This window comes from Aquarana catesbeiana, linkage group LG09, assembly GCF_042186555.1.
Source record: "Aquarana catesbeiana isolate 2022-GZ linkage group LG09, ASM4218655v1, whole genome shotgun sequence".
Lineage (NCBI taxonomy): Eukaryota > Metazoa > Chordata > Amphibia > Anura > Ranidae > Aquarana > Aquarana catesbeiana.
The window spans coordinates 321872213-321899069 of record NC_133332.1 but is presented as its reverse complement, the minus strand read 5'-3'; the positions used below and the strand labels follow the sequence as shown (position 1 = coordinate 321899069).

Here is a 26857-nt window from a genome sequence, read left to right as displayed (position 1 = left end):
TTTCTGGATCTTTGTTGGAAGAATGAAAAACTGAAGTGCGAATATTCCGAATCCAACCGCCCCCTCCCCCTATCACCAGGTTGTGAGACACATTCAGAGACAATAGGATGAGCCCCAACACAAAACAATATCAAAGTGTATTATAAATCACTGCAACCAATCAGAATTCACCTCACACCGTGATCGATGATTGGCTGCTCTCTGAAATGTTTAATCAATATGTGTGCAGACATACCAATAACCTTCAGGTATTATGACACTCCAATCAAAGCAGATAAACATTCATTAATAATAAAAAATATTTTTATAAGCGGGGGGGGGGGGGTGTATCAGCCTCCTACAATCCCCCCCCCCCATACCATACAGCGGAGCTCAGACTGGGAGTGGGCTGGGTAGCCATAGGGACCAATCAGGTGTGCTGAGAAGGAATTCACTGACATGAGATAAGAGCAATGTGAGCACCTGGCGTCCAATCATAGGGTGGGGGGCGGGGAGGTGACCAGGTCTGTGCTACCTAACTGCAGCAGAGAAAAGTATGAATATGCGGTGTGTGCCGGGGGAGGGGAGGGGAGGATTTCATGGACTGATTGTAAATTTATATACGGGGGTCTTCAAAAAGTTTCTGAACTTTTTTATATTTAACCACTTACCGAACGCTCTAAAGCTGAAAGACGGCTACAGCGCGATCGTCCAGTTCTGGGAGGGCGTCTACTGACATCCTCCCAGAACCGCGTTCATTGTGTGTGCATCGAGTGTGGTCTGTGATCATTGGACACAGCTAATCACAGATCGGGGTACAGGGCCAATCACAGCTGATCACAGATCGGGGTACAGGGCCAATCACAGCTAATCACAGATCGGGGTACAGGGCCAATCACAGCTGATCACAGATCGGGGTACAGGGCCAATCACAGCTGATCACAGATCGGGGTACAGGGCCAATCACAGCTGATCACAGATCGGGGTACAGGGCCAATCACAGCTGATCACAGATCGGGGTACAGGGCCAATCACAGCTGATCACAGATCGGGGGAAAGGGCCAATCACAGCTGATCACAGATCGGGGGAAAGGGCCAATCACAGATGATCACAGATCGGAGGAAAGGGCCAATCACAGATGATCACAGATCGGGGGAAAGGGCCAATCACAGATGATCACAGATCGGGGGAAAGGGCCAATCACAGCTCATCACAGATCGGGGTACAGGGCCAATCACAGCTGATCACAGATCGGGGGAAAGGGCCAATCACAGCTGATCACAGATCGGGGTACAGGGCCAATCACAGCTAATCACAGATCGGGGTACAGGGCCAATCACAGCTGATCACAGATCGGGGTACAGGGCCAATCACAGCTGATCACAGATCGGGGTACAGGGCCAATCACAGCTGATCACAGATCGGGGTACAGGGCCAATCACAGCTGATCACAGATCGGGGTACAGGGCCAATCACAGCTGATCACAGATCGGGGTACAGGGCCAATCACAGCTGATCACAGATCGGGGTACAGGGCCAATCACAGCTGATCACAGATCGGGGGAAAGGGCCAATCACAGCTGATCACAGATCGGGGGAAAGGGCCAATCACAGCTGATCACAGATCGGGGGAAAGGGCCAATCACAGATGATCACAGATCGGAGGAAAGGGCCAATCACAGATGATCACAGATCGGGGGAAAGGGCCAATCACAGATGATCACAGATCGGGGGAAAGGGCCAATCACAGCTCATCACAGATCGGGGTACAGGGCCAATCACAGCTGATCACAGATCGGGGGAAAGGGCCAATCACAGCTGATCACAGATCGGGGGAAAGGGCCAATCACAGCTGATCACGATGTAAACACAAGCCGGTTATCGGCATTTCTTTCCTCACACTGACAGCATGAAGAGAGGAGAGCTGATAACCGGACATCTACACTGATAATTCATGCATCCCCAGTACCCATCAGTGCTGCCTATCAGTGCCACCTCTCAGTGTCCATCAGTGCTGCCTATCAGTGCCCATCAGTGAAGCCCCAACAGTGGCCATCAGTGCTGCCTATCAATGTCACCTCTCAGTGTCCATCAGTGCTGCCTATTAGTGCTGCCAATCAGTGCCCATCAGTGCAGCCCTAACAGTGTGGCCTCTCAGTGCTGCCAATCAGTGCTCATCAGTGCTGCCAATCCATGCCCATATGTGCTGCCTATCAGTGCCCATCAGCTCAGCCCCAACAGTGGCCATCATTGCTGCCTATCAGTGCCACCTCTCAGTGTCCATCAGTGCAGCCCCAGTACCCATCAGTGCCCATCAGTGCAGCCCCAGTACCCATCAGTGCAGCCCCAACTGTGCCCATCAGTGCTGCTTATTAGTGCCACCACTCAGTGTCCATCAGTGCTCCCTATCAGTGCCACCTCTCAATGCCCATCAGTGCTCCCTATCAGTGCCACCTCTCAATGCCCATCAGTGCTCCCTATCAGTGCCACCACTCAGTGTCCATCAGTGCTCCCTATCAGTGCCACCTCTCAATGCCCATCAGTGCTGCCTATCAGTGCTGAAAATCAGTGTAGCCCCAACAGTGCCCATCAGTGCCACATTTCAGTGCCCATCAGTCCTGCCTATCAGTGACTATCAGTGCCACCTATCAGTGACTATCAGTGCCACCTATCAGTGACTATCAGTGCTGCCCCTCAGTGGAGAACAAGGACCTCTTTGCAAAATTTTATAACAGAAACTATGAAAAAAAATTTTTTAAACTTTCGGTCTTTTTAAAATGTATTTAGCAAAAAATAACCCCCCCCCAGTGATGATTAAATATCACCAAAATAAATCTCTATTTGTGTGATAAAATGATACAAATGTCCTCTGTGTACAAATGTTACATGACCGAGTAATTGTCATTCAAAGTGTGAGAGCGCTGAAAGATGAAACTTGGTCTGGGCAGGAAGGGGGGGAGGGGGGGGGTCCCCGGTAGGTCAGTGTTTAATAGAGCTAAAAAAAGTGAAGACCCCCCGTCTGTAAGGAATTGGGCGGACTGACTCCATATATAGTTATAATAGTACACGGCACAGTGTTTGCTCCCGGTGACATCACCTGCACAGCTGTTCATCCAGCAAAACTGCCAATGAGGCAAAAATGTTCTCCTTTTATTTATTTCCTCTACAGGTCCAATGTTATTTATTTATTGGTGTGTGTGTGTGTGGGGGGGGGGGGATATTGCATTATGGCCACTAGATAGAACCAGGGATCATAGAAAACAAACATCTATTTCCGATAATGTTTAGCCCCCATCTAGTGGCCATAAGGTAGCATTTTCCTGATTCACAATATTCTTAATGAATGAATAACATTCAACCAGGGCAGGAAACAGAAGGAGAACGTTCTGCTTTGCCCTATGCGCACGTCCTGATTTGCTAGACAAGTAGCAGTGTGAAGGAGACGCACCTTTAGCTCACAGAGCCCGCCCCACAGACCCCGCCCCACCGACTCTGACGAAGGCTAAAAGAAGTGCAATTCATTGGAAGAAACAACAGCATAAAGAGATTCAACACTCTACAGATCAGAACTTTATAAAAATCAAACCATATAGAAGTATTTCCCACGGGACGGAGCGAACGAATGTTGGAGCGGTCACTTCCCAATGGAAGTCTGTATAACAGTCAGTAAAATGCTGGTGAGGGTCAAACACAAACCATATCAACATGGCGGCTCCAAGACAATCACACAACATCCCCCCCAAACCCCCCAAATATGACGGAATGAACATTCGTTTTCCATTGAGAAGAATAAATACATTGCACATTGCAGGACGAACGTGAATAAATAAAATTCAACCCATTTCTTGTAGCAGATTAAATAATTCGGAGTCAGCGATTGGAAAGTACCTGTGAGCACAGTCTTCGTACCGAGCCGGTGGTGGTGTGGTGGTGGTGGGTCCCTTGGATACAATCCAGACTTTGTATCTCTTCCTCTTACAGACTTCCTCTTGTAGTATACAGCCCTCACACTGGTAGTATACAGCCCTCACACTGGTAGTATATACAACCCTCACACTGGTAGTATATACAACCCTCACACTGGTAGTATATACAGCCCTCACACTGGTAGTATATACAGCCCTCACACTGCTAGTATACAGCCCTCACACTGGTAGTATATACAGCCCTCACACTGCTAGTATATACAACCCTCACACTGGTAGTATACAGCCCTCACACTGGTAGTATACAGCCCTCACACTGCTAGTATACAGCCCTCACACTGGTAGTATACAGCCCTCACACTGGTAGTATACAGCCCTCACACTGCTAGTATACAGCCCTCACACTGGTAGTATACAGCCCTCACACTGGTAGTATATACAACCCTCACACTGCTAGTATATACAGCCCTCACACTGGTAGTATATACAGCCCTCACACTGGTAGTATATACAGCCCTCACACTGCTAGTATATACAACCCTCACACTGGTAGTATATACAGCCCTCACACTGCTAGTATATACAGCCCTCACACTGCTAGTATATACAACCCTCACACTGGTAGTATACAGCCCTCACACTGGTAGTATACAGCCCTCACACTGCTAGTATACAGCCCTCACACTGGTAGTATACAGCCCTCACACTGGTAGTATATACAACCCTCACACTGCTAGTATATACAGCCCTCACACTGGTAGTATATACAGCCCTCACACTGGTAGTATATACAGCCCTCACACTGCTAGTATATACAACCCTCACACTGGTAGTATATACAGCCCTCACACTGGTAGTATATACAACCCTCACACTGGTAGTATATACAGCCCTCACACTGCTAGTATACAGCCCTCACACTGGTAGTATATACAGCCCTCACACTGCTAGTATATACAACCCTCACACTGGTAGTATACAGCCCTCACACTGGTAGTATACAGCCCTCACACTGGTAGTATACAGCCCTCACACTGGTAGTATACAACCCTCACACTGGTAGTATACAACCCTCACACTGGTAGTATACAGCCCTCACACTGGTAGTATACAGCCCTCACACTGGTAGTATACAGCCCTCACACTGGTAGTATACAGCCCTCACACTGGTAGTATACAACCCTCACACTGGTAGTATACAGCCCTCACACTGCTAGTATATACAACCCTCACACTGGTAGTATATACAACCCTCACACTGGTAGTATACAGCCCTCACACTGGTAGTATACAACCCTCACACTGGTAGTATACAGCCCTCACACTGGTAGTATATACAACCCTCACACTGCTAGTATACAGCCCTCACACTGGTAGTACACAGACGTTACATGAAGTCCTTCATATCTACCTTCCCACTATATATATATATATATATATATACACACACATATCACTTCCTCAAATCGGGGGAACTTCCCTTTCTGGAGCTTTGCTCATTATTTACGTAGGGTGGTTCCCTCTCTCACTCTCCGTGACCCAGGAGCTCCACAACCGGCCACATTCCTTCCGCGGCTGGTGTCACCTGAGATCCATTCATACCTCCTCCACCTTCTTCTCGTTCTCACCTCCACACTGGATGGGTTGTGAGATACGGGCCTCTTGCGCCCCGGGTAAGGGTGGAGTTGACCTCGTAGTGCTTGACAACGTGTACTGCCACCCGGGCCACGGAGTTTGTCTTCTTCGATGGCCAGGCCGGATCCTTGCCGTGGTCTGCAGGGTGGCCTTGGCCTTCCGCAGAGGCAGCAGGGGGTCTGGACGCCAGCGGGAGGCTGCTTCTGCGTTCCGATTTTGAGGAATCACTTTGACTGGAACGCGCGCTCTCTCTTCTCTCTTTGACGCCCCCCACCGTTTTTGTTGAGGGGGGTTTCGCTGGTCCAGCACTTGTTTTTTGTGGTATTTTGCTGTCCCTGGTCTCCGTGTTTGCCGGCTTAGTTGAAGCCGGATGTTTGGTGACTATGGAATTGGCTGACCCCAATGTCACATCTTTGTTTGTGAAGACTCTCTTGATTCCGAGGTCATTTTTTGTCTTCTTTGAGGTGCTGCTACCAGTCCTTCCCAGTGATGGGGTTTTGGGATGATCTGCAGTCTTCTGCTCAGCACTGTCTTTATTGAGGTCCAGATTGCCACTTTCTACCTTTGATTCTGCACTTTCCGAGGCCTTTCTTAGCTCTCTCTTCCACTTGGAGCAAGGATTCAGAGCCTCCCGCTGTACAGAAGCATCTTTGAGGCCCTTTGCATAGTAATTGTAGTCCATGTCCTGTGGTTGCAGCACATGTGAGGGTTCTACAACATTGTGTGATGGGGGTGCCACCTGGCCATTCATATCTTTGGCTGGCTGCTTGACGGCCAAATGGTCCACCTGTTTTATGCGGGACATATAACATCCAGGTTTGGGCTGTGAAATTCTGGAGAGCTCAGCTTTAGGTGGAGTTGGACTTGGATTGCAGGTGTCAGATCTTGGTTGGACCAATGATGGACCGGACATTGGAGATACTGAACGTCTTGAGTTCTTTGGAGAAGCTTTAACTAGTGTTTGTTTAAATGATTTAACGGTATATTGTTTGGGAAGTTTAAGTGTAGACTGTCTAGGAGAATGGTCTTCTCTGAGGGTCTCGGGGTGAAGGTGGATCAATGTATGGGGTAAAGTCTCAGACTGATCTGGAAATGTAGATAAAATTGGGTCCAATGTCTGCTTAACGTGTTCTAGATTGTGCTGGTTGGAGGTCCTTGAGGACGCTGAAGATCTTTGCTGTTCTTCCTGCACAAACCCAGGTAATGTCTCTGACGGTGGGGATGGTATGGAAGGTATAAAAGCCTCCAGTTCATTGTTCTTAGTTATGATTGAATTCAATGATTGTTCATAAATGTCAGGTCTGATATCAAGCTCTGAAAGCCAGGAAGTTTCAGGTGCAGAAAGAGACAACAATTCTAAATGCAGAAAATCTACAGCAGACGGATCCAGCGTTTGGGGTTCGGTGACTTCTTTTTTCTTGTCTGGTTGTTTTTTGGAGATCTGAGAACTCAGATGATCTCTCTGCTTATTCCACATACTTATTCCTTGCTGAGCATTTGACTGCATTACTGACTTTTTGCCGGACTCAGGAGAAGACTTCATAGAGAATTGGGTAAAATTTTGGGAATCAGAATGTGTCAGTATGGGCTTCAACGTCTCGAATCCGGGTGGGAATCCAGGAATTTTAGATTGTGGTAGCTGCCTCTGAGTTCCATGTCCATTTTCTTCTAAGGAATACTTTGTGACTTCAATCCTGTCACTGGCTATCTCTGGGATCGTCTCACACTTACACTGTGTAACCAGTCCTTGCCTGAGGATTATTGATCCGGACATAAGTGGCATTTGGCTAGGCGGTTCAATTTTGGGATGAGTTTGTGATTGTTGGCCACATGTAAGATGTAGTGGTGACTGTCTGCTAATCTCTGCCCCATCCAAAGGTTTTCTCCACTTTGGAGTCATATCTAATGGTTGTCTGGGCTCTGCTGTCTCCAAAAAAGGTTCAGTTTGTCCCAAAATGGCAGGTCCCTCATAATTAAATGGTTGACATGACAACCCTGAGGGTTCCAATATTTCTGTTTGTGTCTCCATTTCAGCCTTGGTGACACAGTGTGCCGACAATGACTTGTCAGGAAGTGAAGGTGTATACTGATCTCCCAGTTGGCTCACATGTTGAGGCTTCTGCTGGTTCACTCCATGGACAGGTTGAGTTAAAGTTCCCACACGAGGTTCAAGTTCCTTTATCTCAAGTGATGACGGAGATATCTCAGCTCTGTCCTTGGGCGGAGAAACTTTAATATCCGCTTTGGTCACTGTCTGGAAATACGAGTTCACGGGTATTTTAGATACCCGATAAAAGTTGGCCTTATGTCCGGGGCTGAGAGTCCTGGAACTTTTATATTCCATCTGTTGCCGTAAAACTCGCTCAGACATTTCCCTCATCTGTTCGGCATTCTTCTGGTCATAGTATCCTCGGATTCTCTCTCTTTGTTCACTTTGAGGTACAAAGGGGCTTGGACTGTGCGACCCTAAAGAGCGCATCCTACAGAGGCGTACGCTGGATGTGCGGCAGAGGTTCTGAAGGTTCCTTTCCAAGGTAAGTTCAAGTTCATCCACAGCCTGGTGAGCCTCCAGAGAACCACAGGTGGCCATCGAGTGCCTCTTCTGCAAGCGTTTCCTTTCCCATTGCTGCCGCCGCTGTTCTTCCAGTTCTCGGACTTTATTCTCCTGAAAGAAAATCAATGAGACACCATGTGTTAGGTTGGGCCAAAACCGAGGGGAAATTACCCCAGGAGGCAAACAGAAGGCAATAAAAACTTGGACAAATTCTAATCCACTTCCACTGTTTTCAGCATTGGAGAGAAACATCCTCACTTCCTGTTATCAGAATATAAACCACACTTCCTGTTCTTACTGGTGGAGAGAAAAATCCTCACTTCCTGTTCTTACTGGTGGAGAGAAAAATCCTCACTTCCTGTTATCAGAATATAATCCCCACTTCCTGTTTTCACTGGTGGAGAGAAAAATCCTCCCTTTCTGTCCCAGTGACAAAACAGGAGGTAAGGGGAAATCTCCCTAACAGTCACATTGAATAGTATAGATGTATTGGCATATTGCTGCATCCCATGACATGTGTGTAACCGTGATATTCCGGGATTATCTGTAAATAATGTAACACTTTGTATCTCCCACCACCAGTGGAGTTCTCTGGACTCATTCCGTGTTCATTCTCTACTCTCATTCCGTGTTCATTCTCTGCTCTCATTCCGTGTTCATTCTCTGCTCTCATTCCGTGTTCATTCTCTGCTCTCATTCCGTGTTCATTCTCTGAACTCATTCCGTGTTCATTCTCTGCTCTCATTCCGTGTTCATTCTCTGCTCTCATTCCGTGTTCATTCTCTGAACTCATTCCATGTTCATTCTCTGCTCTCATTCCTTGTTCATTCTCTGCACTCATTCCGTGTTCATTCTCTACTCTCATTCTGTGTTCATTCTCTGCTCTCATTCCGTGTTCATTCTCTGAACTCATTCCATGTTCATTCTCTGCTCTCATTCCTTGTTCATTCTCTGCACTCATTCCTTGTTCATTCTCTGCTCTCATTCCGTGTTCATTCTCTGCTCTCATTCCGTGTTCATTCTCTGAACTCATTCCGTGTTCATTCTCTGAACTCATTCCGTGTTCATTCTCTGAACTCATTCCGTGTTCATTCTCTGCTCTCATTCCGTGTTCATTCTCTGCTCTCATTCTGTGTTCATTCTCTGCTCTCATTCCGTGTTCATTCTCTGCTCTCATTCCTTGTTCATTCTCTGCACTCATTCCGTGTTCATTCTCTACTCTCATTCTGTGTTCATTCTCTGCTCTCATTCCTTGTTCATTCTCTACTCTAATTCGGTGTTCATTCTCTGCACTCATTCAGTATTCATTCTCTGCTCTCATTCTGTTTATTCTCTACTCTCATTCCATGTTCATTCTCTGCTCTCATTCGGTGTTCATTCTCTGCTCTCATTCCGTGTTCATTCTCTGCTCTCATTCCGTGTTCATTCTCTGCTCTCATTCCGTGTTCATTCTCTGAACTCATTCCGTGTTCATTCTCTGCTCTCATTCCGTGTTCATTCTCTGAACTCATTCCGTGTTCATTCTCTGCTCTCATTCCGTGTTCATTCTCTGCTCTCATTCCGTGTTCATTCTCTGCTCTCATTCCGTGTTCATTCTCTGAACTCATTCCGTGTTCATTCTCTGCTCTTATTCTGTGTTCATTCTCTGCTCTCATTCCGTGTTCATTCTCTGCACTCATTCCATGTTCATTCTCTGCTCTCATTCCTTGTTCATTCTCTGCACTCATTCCGTGTTCATTCTCTGCTCTCATTCCTTGTTCATTCTCTACTCTAATTCGGTGTTCATTCTCTGCTCTCATTCCGTGTTCATTCTCTGCTCTCATTCTGTTTATTCTCTACTCTCATTCCGTGTTCATTCTCTACTCTCATTCCGTGTTCATTCTCTACTCTCATTCCGTGTTCATTCTCTACTCTCATTCAGTGTTCATTCTCTACTCTCATTCAGTGTTCATTCTCTGCACTCGTTCCGTGTTCATTCTCTGCTCTCATTCCGTGTTCATTCTCTGCACTCATTCCGTGTTCATTCTCTGCTCTCATTCCGTGTTCATTCTCTGCTCTCATTCAGTGTTCATTCTCTGCTCTCATTCCGTGTTCATTCTCTGCACTCATTCCGTGTTCATTCTCTGCACTCATTCCGTGTTCATTCTCTGCTCTTGCTCTCATTCCGTGTTCATTCTCTGCTCTCATTCCGTGTTCATTCTCTGCTCTCATTCCGTGTTCATTCTCTACTCTCATTCGTGTTCATTCTCTACTCTCATTCGTGTTCATTCTCTACTCTCACTCCATGTTCATTCTCTGCTCTCACTCTGTGTTCATTCTCTGCTCTCACTCCGTGTTCATTCTCTGCACTCATTCTGTGTTCATTCTCTGCGCTCATTCCGTGTTCATTCTCTGCACTCATTCGATGTTCATTCTCTGCTCTCATTCCGTGTTCATTCTCTGCACTCATTCCGTGTTCATTATCTGCTCTCATTCAGTGTTCATTCTGTGCTCTCATTCAGTGTTCATTCTCTACTCTCATTCTGTGTTCATTCTCTGCTCTCATTCAGTGTTCATTCTCTACTTTCATTCTGTGTTCATTCTCTGCTCTCATTCCATGTTCATTCTCTGCTCTCATTCAGTGTTCATTCTCTGCTCTCATTCTCTGCTCTCATTCAGTGTTCATTCTCTGCTCTCATTCAGTGTTCATTCTCTGCTCTCATTCAGTGTTCATTCTCTACACTCATTCTCTGCTCTCATTCAGTGTTCATTCTCTGCTCTCATTCAGTGTTCATTCTCTACACTCATTCAGTGTTCATTCTCTGCTCTCATTCCGTGATCATTCTCTGCTCTCATTCAGTGTTCATTCTCTGCTCTCATTCTCTGCTCTCATTCCGTGTTCATTCTCTGCTCTCATTCCGTGATCATTCTCTGCTCTCATTCAGTGTTCATTCTCTGCTCTCATTCTCTGCTCTCATTCCGTGATCATTCTCTGCTCTCATTCAGTGTTCATTCTCTGCTCTCATTCTCTGCTCTCATTCCGTGTTCATTCTCTGCTCTCATTCCGTGTTCATTCTCTGCTCTCATTCCGTGTTCATTCTCTGCTCTCATTCCGTGTTCATTTTCTGCTCTCATTCCGTGTTCATTCTCTGCTCTCATTCCGTGTTCATTCTCTGCTCTCATTCCGTGTTCATTCTCTGCTCTCATTCCGTGCTCTCATTCCGTGTTCATTCTCTGCTCTCATTCCGTGTTCATTCTCTGCTCTCATTCCGTGTTCATTCTCTGCTCTCATTCCGTGTTCATTCTCTGCTCTCATTCCGTGTTCATTCTCTGCTCTCATTCCGTGTTCATTCTCTGCTCTCATTCCGTGTCCATTCGCTGCTCTCATTCCGTGTTCATTCTCTGCTCTCAATCGGTGTTCATTCTCTGCTCTCAATCGGTGTTCATTCTATACTCTCATTCCGTGTTCATTCTCTGCTCTCATTCCGTGCTCTCATTCCGTGTTCATTCTCTGCTCTCATTCCGTGTTCATTCTCTGCTCTCATTCCGTGTTCATTCTCTGCTCTCATTCCGTGTTCATTCTCTGCTCTCAATCGGTGTTCATTCTCTGCTCTCAATCGGTGTTCATTCTCTGCTCTCATTCGGTGTTCATTCTCTGCTCTCATTCCGTGTTGCTTGGCTGAGGAATGTCTCATGTCGGCTGTAGGGTACAGACATGACTTCCGTTCCTCGTGTTGCGGGATGAGTGATGTCGGGGGGGGGGAGGGGATGCGATTTGCACTTCAGCTCTATTCTGCGTCATAAGAGGAAGTGAGAGCGACGAAGACGATATTAACCCTTCACCTACCTCCCTGGACCAGCACCCCATCCTCCTCCTGTGTGGGGGGAGGGGGGTACACTGAGCGGGAGATGGAGGAGACCCTTCTATTAATATTGGAAGGATTTCTTCATCATTCACAGGAGTGAGGAAAGATTTGTCTGATGTTCTGCTAGGAGGAGCGAGGAGGAGAAGAAACCAATCCGGATGTGTAATACAGGCGCCATTCACTCCTCATTCATTATTATTATTATTTGTTAGATTAGGAGTAATATTAAGATTAGAGGTTATTATTAGATTAGAGGTTATTATTAGATTAGAGGTTATTATTAGATTAGAGGTTATTATTAGGGTTCAGGGTTATTATTAGATTAGAGGTTATTATTAGATTAGAGGTTATTATTAGATTAGAGGTTATTATTAGGGTTCAGGGTTATTATTAGATTAGAGGTTATTATTAGATTAGAGGTTATTATTAGGGTTCAGAGTTGGGGGTTAATAACCCCATGGACCATAGGGTGAGTACATGGATTGAAAACTGGCTACAAGGGCGTGTTCAGAGGGTGGTGATAAATGGGGAGTACTCAGAATGGTCAGGGGTGGGTAGTGGGGTTCCCCAGGGTTCTGTGCTGGGACCAATCCTATTTAATTTGTTCATAAACGATCTGGAGGATGGGATAAACAGTTCAATCTCTGTATTTGCGGATGATACTAAGCTAAGCAGGGCAATAACTTCTCCGCAGGATGTGGAAATCTTGCAAAAAGATCTGAACAAATGAATGGGGGAGGGGCAACTACATGGCAAATGAGGTTCAATGTAGAAAAATGTAAAATAATGTATTTGGGTGGTAAAAATCTGAATGCAATCTATAGACTGGGGGGAGAACCTCTGGGGGAATCTAGGATGGAAAAGGACCTGGGGGTCCTAGTAGATGATCGGCTCAGCAATGACATGCAATGCCAAGCTGCTGCTAATAAAGCAAACAGAATATTGGCATTAAAAAGGGATCAACTCCAGAGATAAAACGATAATTCTCCCGCTCTACAAGACTCTGGTCCGGCCGCACCTGGAGTATGCTGTCCAGTTCTGGGCACCAGTCCTCAGGAAGGATGTACTGGAAATGGAGCGAGTACAAAGAAGGGCAACAAAGCTAATAAAGGGTCTGGAGGATCTTAGTTATGAGGAAAGGTGCAGTGATGGGCACAATGAGGCTGCAATGACGGGCACAATGAGGCTGCAATGATGGGCACATTGAGGCTGCAATGATGGGCACATTGAGGCTGCAATGATGGGCACAATGAGGCTGCAATGACGGGCACAATGAGGCTGCAATGACGGCACATTGAGGCTGCAATGATGGCACAATGAGGCCGCAATGATGGCACAATGAGGCTGCAATGATGGGCACATTGAGGTTGCAATGACAGGCACAATGAGGCTGCAATGATGGGCACAATGAGGCTGCAATGATGGCACATTGAGGCTGCAATGATGGGCACGATGAGGCTGCAATGACGGGCACATTGAGGCTGCAATGATGGCACATTGAGGCTGCAATGATGGGCACATTGAGGTTGCAATGACGGGCACAATGAGGCTGCAATGACAGGCACAATGAGGCTGCAAGGATGGGCACATTGAGGCTGCAATGACGGCACATTGAGACTGCAATGATGGGCACATTGAGGCTGCAATGAGGCTGCAATGATGGGCACATTGAGGCTGCAATGAAGGGCAAATTGAGGATGCAATGATAGGCACATTGAGGCTGCAATGATGGGCACATTGAGGCTGCAATGACAGGCACAATGAGGCTGCAATGATGGGCACAATGAGGCTGCAATGATGGCACATTGAGGCTGCAATGATGGGCACGATGAGGCTGCAATGATGGGCACAATGAGGCTGCAATAATGGCACATTGAGGCTGCAATGATGGGCACGATGAGGCTGCAATGATGGGCACGATGAGGCTGCAGTGATGGGCACAATGAGGCTGCAATGATGGGCACAATGAGGCTGCAATGATGGCACATTGAGGCTGCAATGATGGGCACGATGAGGCTGCAATGACGGGCACATTGAGGCTGCAATGATGGCACATTGAGGCTGCAATGATGGGCACATTGAGGTTGCAATGACAGGCACAATGAGGCTGCAATGACGGCACATTGAGGCTGCAATGACAGGCACAATGAGGCTGCAATGATGGGCACATTGAGGCTGCAATGACAGGCACAATGAGGCTGCAAGGATGGGCACATTGAGGCTGCAATGACGGCACATTGAGGCTGCAATGATGGGCACATTGAGGCTGCAATGACAGGCACAATGAGGCTGCAATGATGGCACAATGAGGCTGCAATGATGGGCACAATGAGGCTGCAATGATGGCACATTGAGGCTGCAATGATGGCACATTGAGGCTGCAATGATGGGCACATTGAGGCTGCAATGACAGGCACAATGAGGCTGCAATGATGGGCACATTAAGGCTGCAATGAAGGGCAAATTGAGACTTCAATGATGGGCGTGAGACTACAATGATGGGCACGGTGAGGTTGCAATGATGGGCACAGTGACGCCGGCAGCCTCTGTGTTGTCCCTGCCACACCGCATCCTGAAAATTTACCAGTAGCTGCTGCATTTCTCACCCTAGGCTTATACTCGAGTCTATACGTTTTCCCAGTTTTTTTGTGGTAAAATTAGGTACCTCGGCGTATATTCGGGTGGGCTTATACTCGAGTATATACGGTAATTCTCCCTCATGCCTCCATTCTGTGCTTCTTTTAGCTCCTGTCTCTCTCTCTTTTCAGTCATTCTATCGTTACCGGTGTCGTTGCCCATAGCAATGGATCATCTGAGACAAATTCTGCATCGGACAAGCTGGCGCCCCCTCCCCCCCTCGCTCACCTTTATGGCGGTCTGGAATTTCTGGCAGAAGCAGCTGAAGATTTTGCAGCATTCCTCCATGCGGAAGGTTTCCTCGTCCTCACACAGGAAGTCCACCAGAGTCCGCTTCCAGGAGCGCAACTCATCCGTCTCCTTCTGTACGTCATGGAGCTGCTCCTCCGCGTCCTGCAATACACCATATACAATGTATATACCACTACTACACATACAGTATCTGAGAAAAGTCAGGACACCCCTAAGTGAAAATGTCTAAATTGGGCCCAAAGTGTCAATATTTTGTGTGGCCACCATTATTTTCCAGCACTGCCTTATCCCTCTTGGGCATGGAGGTCACCAGAGCTTCACAGGTTGTCACTGGAGTCCTCTTCCCCTCCTCCATGATGACATCACAGAGCTGGTGGATGTTAGAGACCTTGCGCTCCTCCACCTTCCGTTTGAGGATGTCCCACAGATGATCAATAGGGTTTAGGTCTGGAGACATGCTTGGCCAGTCCATCACCTTTACCCTCAGCTTCTTTAGCAAGGCAGTGGTTGTCTTGGAGGTGTGTTTGGGGTGGTTATCATGTTGGAATACTGCCCTGCGGTCCAGTCTCTGAAGGGAGGGGATCATGCTCTGCTTCAGTAGGTCACAGTATGTTGGCATTCATGGTCCCCTCAATGATCTGTAGCCCCCCAGTGCCGGCAGCACTCATGCAGCCCCAGACCATGACACTCCCACCACCATGCTTGACTGTAGACAAGACACACTTGTCTTTGTCCTCCTCACCTGGTTGCCCCCACACACGCTTGTCACCATCTGAACCAAATACGTTTATCTTGGTCTCATCAGACCACAGGACATGGTTCCAGTAATCCATGTCCTTAGTCTGCTTGTCTTCAGCAAACTGTTTGTGGACTTTCTTGTGCATCATCTTTAGAAGAGGCTTCCTTCTGGGATGACTGCCATGCAGACCAATTTGATGCAGTGTGCGGCATATGGTCTGAGCACTGACAGGCTGACCCCCCACCCCTACAACCTCTGCAGCAATGCTGGCAGCACTCATACGTCTATTTCCCAAAGACAACCTCTGGATATGACGCTGAGCACGTGACCTCAACTTCTTTGGTGGACCATGGCGAGGCCTGTTCTGAGTGGAACCTGTCCTGTTATACCGCTGTATGGTCTTGGCCACCGTGCTGCAGATCAGTTTCAGGGTCTTGGCAATCTTCTTATAGCCTAGGCCATCTTTATGTAGAGCAACAATTCTTTTTTTCAGATCCTCAGAGAGTTCTTTGCCATGAGGTGCCATGTTGTACTTCCAGTGACCAGTATGAGAGAGTGAGAGCGATAACACCAAATTTAACACACCTGCTCCCCATTCACACCTGAGACCTTGTAACACTAACGAGTCACATGACACCGGGGAGGGAAAATGGCTAATTGGGCCCAATTTGGAGATTTTCACTTAGGGGTGTACTGACTTTTGTTGCCAGCGGTTTAGACATTAATGGCTGTGTGTTGAGTTATTTTGAGGGGACAGTAAATTTACACTGTTATACAAGCTGTACATTCACTACTTTACATTGTAGACAAGTGTCATTTCTTCAGTGTTGTCACATGAAAAGAGAGAAGAAAAGATTTACACAAATGTCACTGAGGGGTGTACTTACTTTTGTCAGATACCGTACAATTCACACACCATATACAATGTATGGAAATAAGAAGTGCTATCAGTCAGAACAACCAATCAGCTTTCACTTTTCACCAGTGTAACCCCTCCCCCCTCTGGGTGCTCTCTGTACATTGCAGGGAATGAAATAAACTTTGTAACAAATTCCTACTTTTGTTATTCTGAAGAAATATCTGTTTGTTTCTCTGAGGGAATGTGAATGGGAGTGGTTTTATAATTATCAATCAGCTGCTGCACCTGCAGGGCTCTAATGTGGAAAAAGTGGCGGGATCTGCATCCCTTAAACGTGATTACCTCACCCAAAAAATGACATTTGTGTTGCAGGGGATGCCCAACGTCTGACTTGTATCTTGGTGCGGACTTCTGGGAAAATGAGCGAGCCAATCACAGAAGCAGGAAATTCGATTTCTGGGTGGTGGGGGGTGGGGGGGGGGCGCTCTGTGTACAAAGCGCCTCCAGGTGGCCATATTGGATTTTACAGGTAATGACAGCGGCTGCAGATTGAAAAGGAAAGGGAATTTTTAATAACATTCAATTACAATATGACTTGTGTGGGGATTGTATACGATATATTGTTTTTTTTTTGTTTTTTTTTTTATATATGCTATTTTTTCCCCATGAAAGTGGAGTTACCCTTTAAAGCTGATGGAAAACCTGTCACTAATATCTCATATAATCTGTAACATCTTCATGTCATTTTTATAAATCTGCAGCTTTCATTAAAAAAATCCCCGGTGATCCCGCCATGGAGGCCACTTATTGTTGTCGGGTGACAACACTTCCTGCCTCCCAATTGTCCTCCTGTGTTGTCACCTCCACATATGAATTACACAGATTCTGGGGCTGATTAAGGTAGTAATTAAACTCACTTGGTGTTAATTATTACTAATAATCTGCATTAAATGAGCCCCAGAACCCGTGTAATCCATATATGTTCAGGTTTAAAAGGAGGAGGTTGTCACCTTGTCATATGGGCTTTAGATGGAGATTACACAGATACGATCCTCCGGTGTCACCACCAGGAAACCCCCCCGAGGAACGCCGTGCTGATCCCTATTACTAATAATCTTCGAACAACGCCAGCAATTCCTTGTTCTTCCCCCAGGGGGCAGCACCCGAGCAGAACTAATACCCCCCCCACATCGCCTATTTCATCAGTCCGGGATCTCCTTCTGCTGGAACAATTATTTCATGTCAGAGTCAGAACTTCCATCTTTAGTAATGGAGAGAGCCGAGAGCGGTGAGAACCCCGGAGGGGGGAGGGGGGACTTCTTCTCTGTTATGTCCCATCAGAGAAACTTCCCGGAGAGTCTCACTTATCTCTGTCCTATAGTGGTGTCCCCATAAGAAGATTTCCCCTCTATTCCTGTACTGGTGACAACTGACATTTGATTTCCCATCTCTTGTATTATGTCTGCAGTCTCTGATCATCTCCTGTATCATGTCTGCAGTCTCTGATCATCTCCTGTATTATGTCTGCAGTCTCTGATCATCTCCTGTATTATGTCTGCAGTCTCTGATCATCTCCTGTATTATGTCTGCAGTCTCTGATCATCTCCTGTACTATGTCTGCAGTCTCTGATCATCTCCTGTACTATGTCTGCAGTCTCTGATCATCTCCTGTATTATGTCTGCAGTCTCTGATCATCTCCTGTATTATGTCTGCAGTCTCTGATCATCTCCTGTATTATGTCTGCAGTCTCTGATCATCTCCTGTACTATGTCCGCAGTCTCTGATCATCTCCTGTATTATGTCTGCAGTCTCTGATCATCTCCTGTATTATGTCTGCAGTCTCTGATCATCTCCTGTACTATGTCTGCAGTCTCTGATCATCTCCTGTATTATGTCTGCAGTCTCTGATCATCTCCTGTATTATGTCTGCAGTCTCTGATCATCTCCTGTATTATGTCTGCAGTCTCTGATCATCTCCTGTATTATGTCTGCAGTCTCTGATCATCTCCTGTATTATGTCTGCAGTCTCTGATCATCTCCTGTACTATGTCTGCAGTCTCTGATCATCTCCTGTACTATGTCTGCAGTCTCTGATCATCTCCTGTATTATGTCTGCAGTCTCTGATCATCTCCTGTATTATGTCTGCAGTCTCTGATCATCTCCTGTATTATGTCTGCAGTCTCTGATCATCTCCTGTATTATGTCTGCAGTCTCTGATCATCTCCTGTATTATGTCTGCAGTCTCTGATCATCTCCTGTATTATGTCTGCAGTCTCTGATCATCTCTTGTATTATGTCTGCAGTCTCTGATCATCTCCTGTATTATGTCTGCAGTCTCTGATCATCTCCTGTACTATGTCTGCAGTCTCTGATCACCTCCTGTATTATGTCTGCAGTCTCTGATCATCTCCTGTACTATGTCTGCAGTCTCTGATCATCTCCTGTATTATGTCTGCAGTCTCTGATCATCTCCTGTATTATGTCTGCAGCCTCTGACCATCTCCTGTACTATGTCTGCAGTCTCTGATCATCTCCTGTACTATGTCTGCAGCCTCTGATCATCTCCTGTACTATGTCTGCAGTCTCTGATCATCTCCTGTATTATGTCTGCAGTCTCTGATCATCTCCTGTATTATGTCTGCAGTCTCTGATCATCTCCTGTACTATGTCTGCAGTCTCTGATCATCTCCTGTATTATGTCTGCAGCCTCTGATCATCTCCTGTACTATGTCTGCAGTCTCTGACCATCTCCTGTACTATGTCTGCAGTCTCTGATCATCTCCTGTACTATGTCTGCAGTCTCTGATCATCTCCTGTATTATGTCTGCAGTCTCTGATCATCTCCTGTACTATGTCTGCAGTCTCTGATCATCTCCTGTACTATGTCTGCAGTCTCTGATCATCTCCTGTATTATGTCTGCAGTCTCTGATCATCTCCTGTATTATGTCTGCAGCCTCTGATCATCTCCTGTACTATGTTTGCAGTCTCTGATCATCTCCTGTATTATGTCTGCAGTCTCTGATCATCTCCTGTACTATGTCTGCAGTCTCTGATCATCTCCTGTATTATGTCTGCAGTCTCTGATCATCTCCTGTACTATGTCTGTAGTCTCTGATCATCTCCTGTACTATGTCTGCAGTCTCTGATCATCTCCTGTATTATGTCTGCAGTCTCTGACCATCTCCTGTATTATGTCTGCAGTCTCTGATCATCTCCTGTATTATGTCTGCAGTCTCTGATCATCTCCTGTATTATGTCTGCAGTCTCTGATCATCTCCTGTATTATGTCTGCAGTCTCTGATCATCTCCTGTATTATGTCTGCAGTCTCTGATCATCTCCTGTATTATGTCTGCAGTCTCTGATCATCTCCTGTACTATGTCTGCAGTCTCTGATCATCTCCTGTATTATGTCTGCAGTCTCTGATCATCTCCTGTACTATGTCTGTAGTCTCTGATCATCTCCTGTACTATGTCTGCAGTCTCTGATCATCTCCTGTATTATGTCTGCAGTCTCTGACCATCTCCTGTATTATGTCTGCAGTCTCTGATCATCTCCTGTATTATGTCTGCAGCCTCTGATCATCTCCTGTACTATGTCTGCAGTCTCTGATCATCTCCTGTATTATGTCTGCAGTCTCTGACCATCTCCTGTATTATGTCTGCAGTCTCTGATCATCTCCTGTATTATGTCTGCAGTCTCTGACCATCTCCTGTATTATGTATGCAGTCTCTGATCATCTCCTGTATTATGTCTGCAGCCTCTGATCATCTCCTGTACTATGTCTGCAGTCTCTGACCATCTCCTGTACTATGTCTGCAGCCTCTGATCATCTCCTGTACTATGTCTGCAGTCTCTGATCATCTCCTGTACTATGTCTGCAGTCTCTGATCATCTCCTGTATTATGTCTGCAGTCTCTGATCATCTCCTGTACTATGTCTGCAGTCTCTGATCATCTCCTGTACTATGTCTGCAGTCTCTGATCATCTCCTGTATTATGTCTGCAGTCTCTGATCATCTCCTGTATTATGTCTGCAGCCTCTGATCATCTCCTGTACTATGTTTGCAGTCTCTGATCATCTCCTGTATTATGTCTGCAGTCTCTGATCATCTCCTGTACTATGTCTGCAGTCTCTGATCATCTCCTGTATTATGTCTGCAGTCTCTGATCATCTCCTGTACTATGTCTGCAGTCTCTGATCATCTCCTGTACTATGTCTGCAGTCTCTGATCATCTCCTGTATTATGTCTGCAGTCTCTGACCATCTCCTGTATTATGTCTGCAGTCTCTGATCATCTCCTGTATTATGTCTGCAGTCTCTGATCATCTCCTGTATTATGTCTGCAGTCTCTGATCATCTCCTGTATTATGTCTGCAGTCTCTGATCATCTCCTGTATTATGTCTGCAGTCTCTGATCATCTCCTGTACTATGTCTGCAGTCTCTGATCATCTCCTGTACTATGTCTGCAGTCTCTGATCATCTCCTGTATTATGTCTGCAGTCTCTGATCATCTCCTGTACTATGTCTGCAGTCTCTGATCATCTCCTGTACTATGTCTGCAGCCTCTGACCATCTCCTGTACTATGTCTGCAGTCTCTGATCATCTCCTGTATTATGTCTGCAGTCTCTGATCATCTCCTGTATTATGTCTGCAGTCTCTGATCATCTCCTCTATTATGTCTGCAGTCTCTGATCATCTCCTGTATTATGTCTGCAGTCTCTGATCATCTCCTGTACTATGTCTGCAGTCTCTGATCATCTCCTGTACTATGTCTGCAGTCTCTGATCATCTCCTGTACTATGTCTGCAGTCTCTGATCATCTCCTGTACTATGTCTGCAGTCTCTGATCATCTCCTGTATTATGTCTGCAGTCTCTGATCATCTCCTGTACCATGTCTGCAGTCTCTGATCATCTCCTGTACTATGTCTGTAGTCTCTGATCATCTCCTGCACTATGTCTGCAGTCTCTGATCATCTCCTGTATTCTGTCTGCAGTCTCTGATCATCTCCTGTACTATGTCTGCAGTCTCTGATCATCTCCTGTATTATGTCTGCAGTCTCTGATCATCTCCTGTACTATGTCTGCAGTCTCTGATCATCTCCTGTACTATGTCTGCAGTCTCTGATCATCTCCTGTATTATGTCTGCAGTCTCTGATCATCTCCTGTATTATGTCTGCAGTCTCTGATCATCTCCTGTACTATGTCTGCAGTCTCTGATCATCTCCTGTATTATGTCTGCAGTCTCTGATCATCTCCTGTATTATGTCTGCAGTCTCTGATCATCTCCTGTACTATGTCTGCAGTCTCTGATCATCTCCTGTATTATGTCTGCAGTCTCTGATCATCTCCTTGTTCTTCGGTCACATGATGGCTCTTCTTTTTCCTCTGCAGTTGGCAGTTTAGAATCCTGCAGAGAGGAGCTCTTCTGTTAATGTTTTCCACTTCATAGGAAGTAAGTTGAAGGACGATGAGGATCATTCACTCCTGAAGAAGACCAATGCTGGACCTCGGAGTGGTGAGCCCAAGGGGGGCAGCACTAGTGAGGAGCTCTTCTTGTAATGTCCTCCACTTTATAGGAAGTGAGTTGAAGGATGCTGGGGATTATTCACCCCTGAAGAAGACCAGTGCTAGAGCTGCCAGTAGTGAGCCTGAGGGGGGCAGCACCAGAGAGGAACTATTCTTGTAATGTCCTCCTCTTCATAGGATGTGTGTTGAAGGATGCTGGGGATTATTCACCCCTGAAGAAGACCATTGCTGGGCTTCCAAGTTTTGAGCCTGAAAGGGCAGCACCAGAGAGGACCTCTTCTTGTAATGACCTCCTCTTCATAGGAGGTGTGTTGAAGGATGCTGGGGATTATTCACCCCTTAAGAAGACCATTGCTGGGCTTCTGAGTTTTGAGCCTGAGGAGCAGCACCAGAGAGGACCTTTTCTTGTAATGTCTTCCTCTTCATAGGAACTGAGTTGAAGGATGCTGAGGATCATTCCCTCCTGAAGAAGACCAGTGCTGGACCTCGGAGTGGTGAGCCTGAGGGGGCAGCACCAGAGAGAAGCAGAGTATTGCAATGAAAGCTTTTATTTAAGTTTAATAAGTGCCGGGATGGCTATTATTTCAGTTGGAGTTGGGTTGTATTGGTCATGTGACCACAGGGGTGTTGTTGGGCTGATCACATGACACAGCAGGCAGATCCCCCTCCAATGACCATTCATCTTGAGGAAGTCAGTGTAGGGGCCTCTCTCATATCTAGGGGGCAGAAGCGAGTAAAATCAATGCAATGTGTGTTAATGACCCCGAGACTATTGTGTTCTCCCAAAGAAATACATTTTTCTTTAATTAGGAAACCGCTGAACACAAGAATAATAGTAATAATAGGGAGGGAAGAATCTAATCCAAATGTTCATGCTCCATCTGTGCTTCCGGAAGCCAAAACAGCCATACACAGGACAGTCCATCTGAAAATGTTTTGGGAAGGATGTTGAGGGAAAAATGTGTTTCTTGTGGATAGATAAGATCAGTCCAATGTTCTCATCGTCCAAGAAACCATTTCACATCATGGGAGGAATCAAACCGCAAATCATGATTAAAAATAAATTAAATAAACTTCATGAATAAAAGCAAGAGGAAGCCGAAACCAGGAGAACGCAGCTAACAACGTCTACTGTATCTGTGCTGTCTTCCTGCATTTATTCTGATCTGTATAATATATGGGCAGGTATGGACACCTGACCCCTGACCTTTATGGCCAAATGTATGTGAACCCCCCTCCAATGATAGAGATCAGGTGTCTCCAGTGAAGGATCCTGGTAATACTCCATCATACAAAGACATTGTAGACAATTGTGGTCTTACAACCTTGTGGTAACAATTTGGTGAAGACCCTTTTCTGTTCCCCCCATGACTGCATTCCCCTCTGTGTACAAAGCCAGCTCCAAAAAGACATGGTGTGACCAGTTTGGTGTAGAGGAACTCGAGTGTTCTGTACAGAGTCCTGACCTCATCCCTACTTTTGGAAGACCTTTGGTATAAGGTCTTCTCATCCAACATCAGTACCTGCCCTTAACCCTACAGAACACCTTTGGGAAAATGTCATCTTATCCCAAAGGTGTTCAGTAGATTTGAGGTCATGGAGGAACTTGTGTCCAGTACAGAGCCCACAACTCAACCCTACTGAACCCCTTTGGGATGAAACGGAACGCTGATCGTGACCCAGGTCTTCTCATCCAACATCAGTACCTAAAGAGTCCTTTTAGAACTCCATCATACAAAGACATTGTAGACAATTTTGCACTTCCAGTCTTGTGGTAACAGTATGGTGAAGACCCTTTTCTGTTCCAGCATGACTGTGCACCCCCCCCCCCCCCCATGTACAAAGCCAGCTCCATAGCTCCATAAAGACATGGTGTGACCAGGTTGATGTGGAGGAACCTCCAGTGTCCTACACAGAGCCCTGACCTCATCCCCACTGAGCACCTTTGGGATGAATTGGAGTGAGCTAGGTCTTCTCACCCAAGGGGGCACAAATTAATGGGGGCACCCAACCAAATGGGCACAAATTCCCACAGACACCCTCTAAAATCTTGTGGAAAGCTTTCACTGAAGAGTGTAAGATGTTGTAGTCTCAAGGGGGGCAACTCCATATTATTGGCCATGGTTTTGAAAAAAGGACACCCAACAAGCACACAGCCTTGAACTTAACCCTACTGAATGAATTTTTGATGAATTGGTGGTGAGCCAGGTCTTCTCATCTAACATCAGTACCTGACCTCACAAACGGGCACACATTTCAAATTCTTGTGGAAAATCTTCCCAGAACATTGGAGGCCATGTGGTTCCAAAAGAGGGACAGCCTCTTCAACTGAGGGATTGTTGGCAGGCATGCTGACCAACTGTAGGAAGGCTTTCACCAAAACCTTGTGGAAAGCATTCCCAAAACAGTGCAGGATAAAGGCGGACAACTCCAATTTAATGGTCATGGTTTTGGGATGTCCAACAAGCTCAGAGTTTTGACCTCAGCCATACTGAACACCCTTCAACATCTTATGGAAAGTCTTCCCAGAAGAGTGGATGGTGTTATTTGCCAAAAATATGCAAATCCATATTAATAGCCATGGGGAGATGGGAGGCAACTCCATAAGGACATAGTGTGACCAGTTTGGTGTGGAAGAACATAAGTGTCCAGCACAGAGCCCTGACCCCAACCCTACTTTTGGAGGACCTATGGTATAATGTCTTCTTGTCAAACATCAGTACCTGACCTCAACCCTATGGAATACATTTGGGGTGAATTAGAAGGCCAATGGCGAGCCTGGTTTTGTTATTTTTTTGTCGCCCAAAGTGAGGCACAACATGTGATCTGGGTCTTCTCATCCAACAGAAGTACCCGGCCTCACAAATGAGTATAAATTCCCACAGACACCCTCCAAAATCTTGTGGAAAGTCTTGCCAGAGAGTGGAGGATGTTCTGGCCACAATGGGGGAATCTCCATATTAATGGTGAAGGTTGTGGAAAGGGAGCTTTTAGGAGGTCACACAGGACTTCATATTGGAGGGAAAGGGGGTTGACTCAAAGATTAATGGGCATAAGGGGGTGCAACTCCATATTAATGGCCATGGTTCACAATGGGAGATTTGTGCACACCATGAAGAGCCCACTAAATGTACACAATGTATTCAACAATATCATATAGGTGTGATGTATAGGTGTCCATATAGTGTACATATACTTAGCCTGTGATACTATGAATTTCCGTGTGGTGTCCATGCATACAGTGGAATAGTCATACTACCCAATAAATCTGCCACTAAATCCATACAAGTCTAGCCCTCAGCTGCTTCCATTACACCACTTTATAATCAGAGCCAAGACCGGTGTGAACACAACAAGGGAACGTCTAAATAAAAGGCTGATGAGAAGCAGAGTTCGAATTAAAAACAAGTCAGCAGAGAGGAAGCCACGCGGAGTTTCATCGTCGCTTCTGTAACCCTAATATGGTTCTGAGAGCAAAGCAAGGAAACCACCGCTCCAGAAATAACAACTTAGAAAAATGTTGGGCTAATATTTCACAGGGCTTCAAGGGATCCTTGTCTATATCTTTCCATAATGCATTAACACTGTATATCTTACAATAGATAAAAAAGACACATAGTGAAAAAAGGCACATGCCCATAGAGTTTAATCACAAGACAAATGTAATATAAAGAATTCTGCATCTTCAGAACTGAAACCTCCAGCTGATCCAGTATAAGGCAAAAAACCCTTATAAAGCTGGATCCAGGGACAACCTTACTTCCTGGTCACCTAAGGTAATCGCTCCCTGGATCGACAATCTCTGGTGTTATTACTTATAAATCCTTAATTAAAGGAAGATGGTTGGACTATGCCAGGGGATAGCTCAGATAAATTTTCCAATCCCTGTTCAACATATATTATAAAAAAGGGGGAAAGGGGGGAAATACCCTTTCTCCGAATAAATGGGATTTTAGAGGAAAGTACTGAGTCTAGTAGGTGAAAATCAAACAAGTTTGATAAAAAATTGACAATGTTTATTTAGACATAATTAAAATAGAAATAGCAACACATATATAGGCATATGACCATCCAGTAGTAGATATCAGAATTCATACGACTAACAGCCAACATGTTTTGCAAAAGGATTTTCGCTTCATCAGGGCTAGACACGATATCATTGATTCATTTCAACTACTATTAAAATTTCAAAAGAATAAGGCAATCACCACCATTCACCGGACAACAACCGCTAGACCAACTGGTGCGGATTGTCCCTGGGTGCCAGATCCCAGACGGACAATACCAGTAGGAGGAGTGGACCACACAATTAGGGCAATATAGACTGGTAACTCGTACCCTAAGTAGGGAGATATAGGGAAGGGAGCTGGGATGGCTCCTAATCGGATGGTTGTGCGTCCGCCCGTCACGATGGAAGTTAGAAGTAATTGCCCTAAAATAAACAAATTTGCATCAAGTTTCCTTTATGTTTTTCTACATGGTGACCATATCCCTCTTCAATTTTCTCTTCTCAAGAAAGAATACATTCAGTTCCATTAATCCTTCCTCATAGCTGAACTCCTCCATGCCTCTTGTTTTGTTTCCTTCTCTGCACTTTCTTCAATTCTCCGATATCATTTTTGTAAACTAGTGCCAAAAACTGAACTGCATATTCCACATTAAAACAACCAGATCCTTCTCTGTCACTGACTTTAAATCTATGATCCACTAGATCCCCTAGATCCTTCCTCATCATTGACTCCCAGTCTATGATCTACCAGGACACTCAGATCCTTTTCCACCATTGACTCCCAGTCTATAATCTACCAGGACACCCAGGTCCTTCTCCATCATTGACTCCAAATCTATGATCCAGCAGAAATCTCAGATCCTTCTCCATCATTGACTCCAAGTCT

The 26857-nt window shown here is 45.8% G+C and overlaps 1 protein-coding gene across 1 annotated transcript in view; it reads right to left on the bottom strand.

The window, feature by feature from the left end:
* Positions 1–385: 385 nt before the first annotated feature.
* The window catches only part of LOC141108844 (uncharacterized), a 69577-nt gene continuing 43105 nt past the window's right edge, over positions 386–26857 (bottom strand). The window contains exons 11-12 of the mRNA XM_073600807.1: positions 14806–14970; positions 386–8206 (exon numbers count right to left, since the gene is read on the bottom strand). Of these exons, the coding sequence (XP_073456908.1) occupies positions 5531–8206; positions 14806–14970 (2841 nt within the window). The 3' untranslated portion in view covers positions 386–5530. The remainder of the gene's footprint in view (positions 8207–14805; positions 14971–26857) is intronic.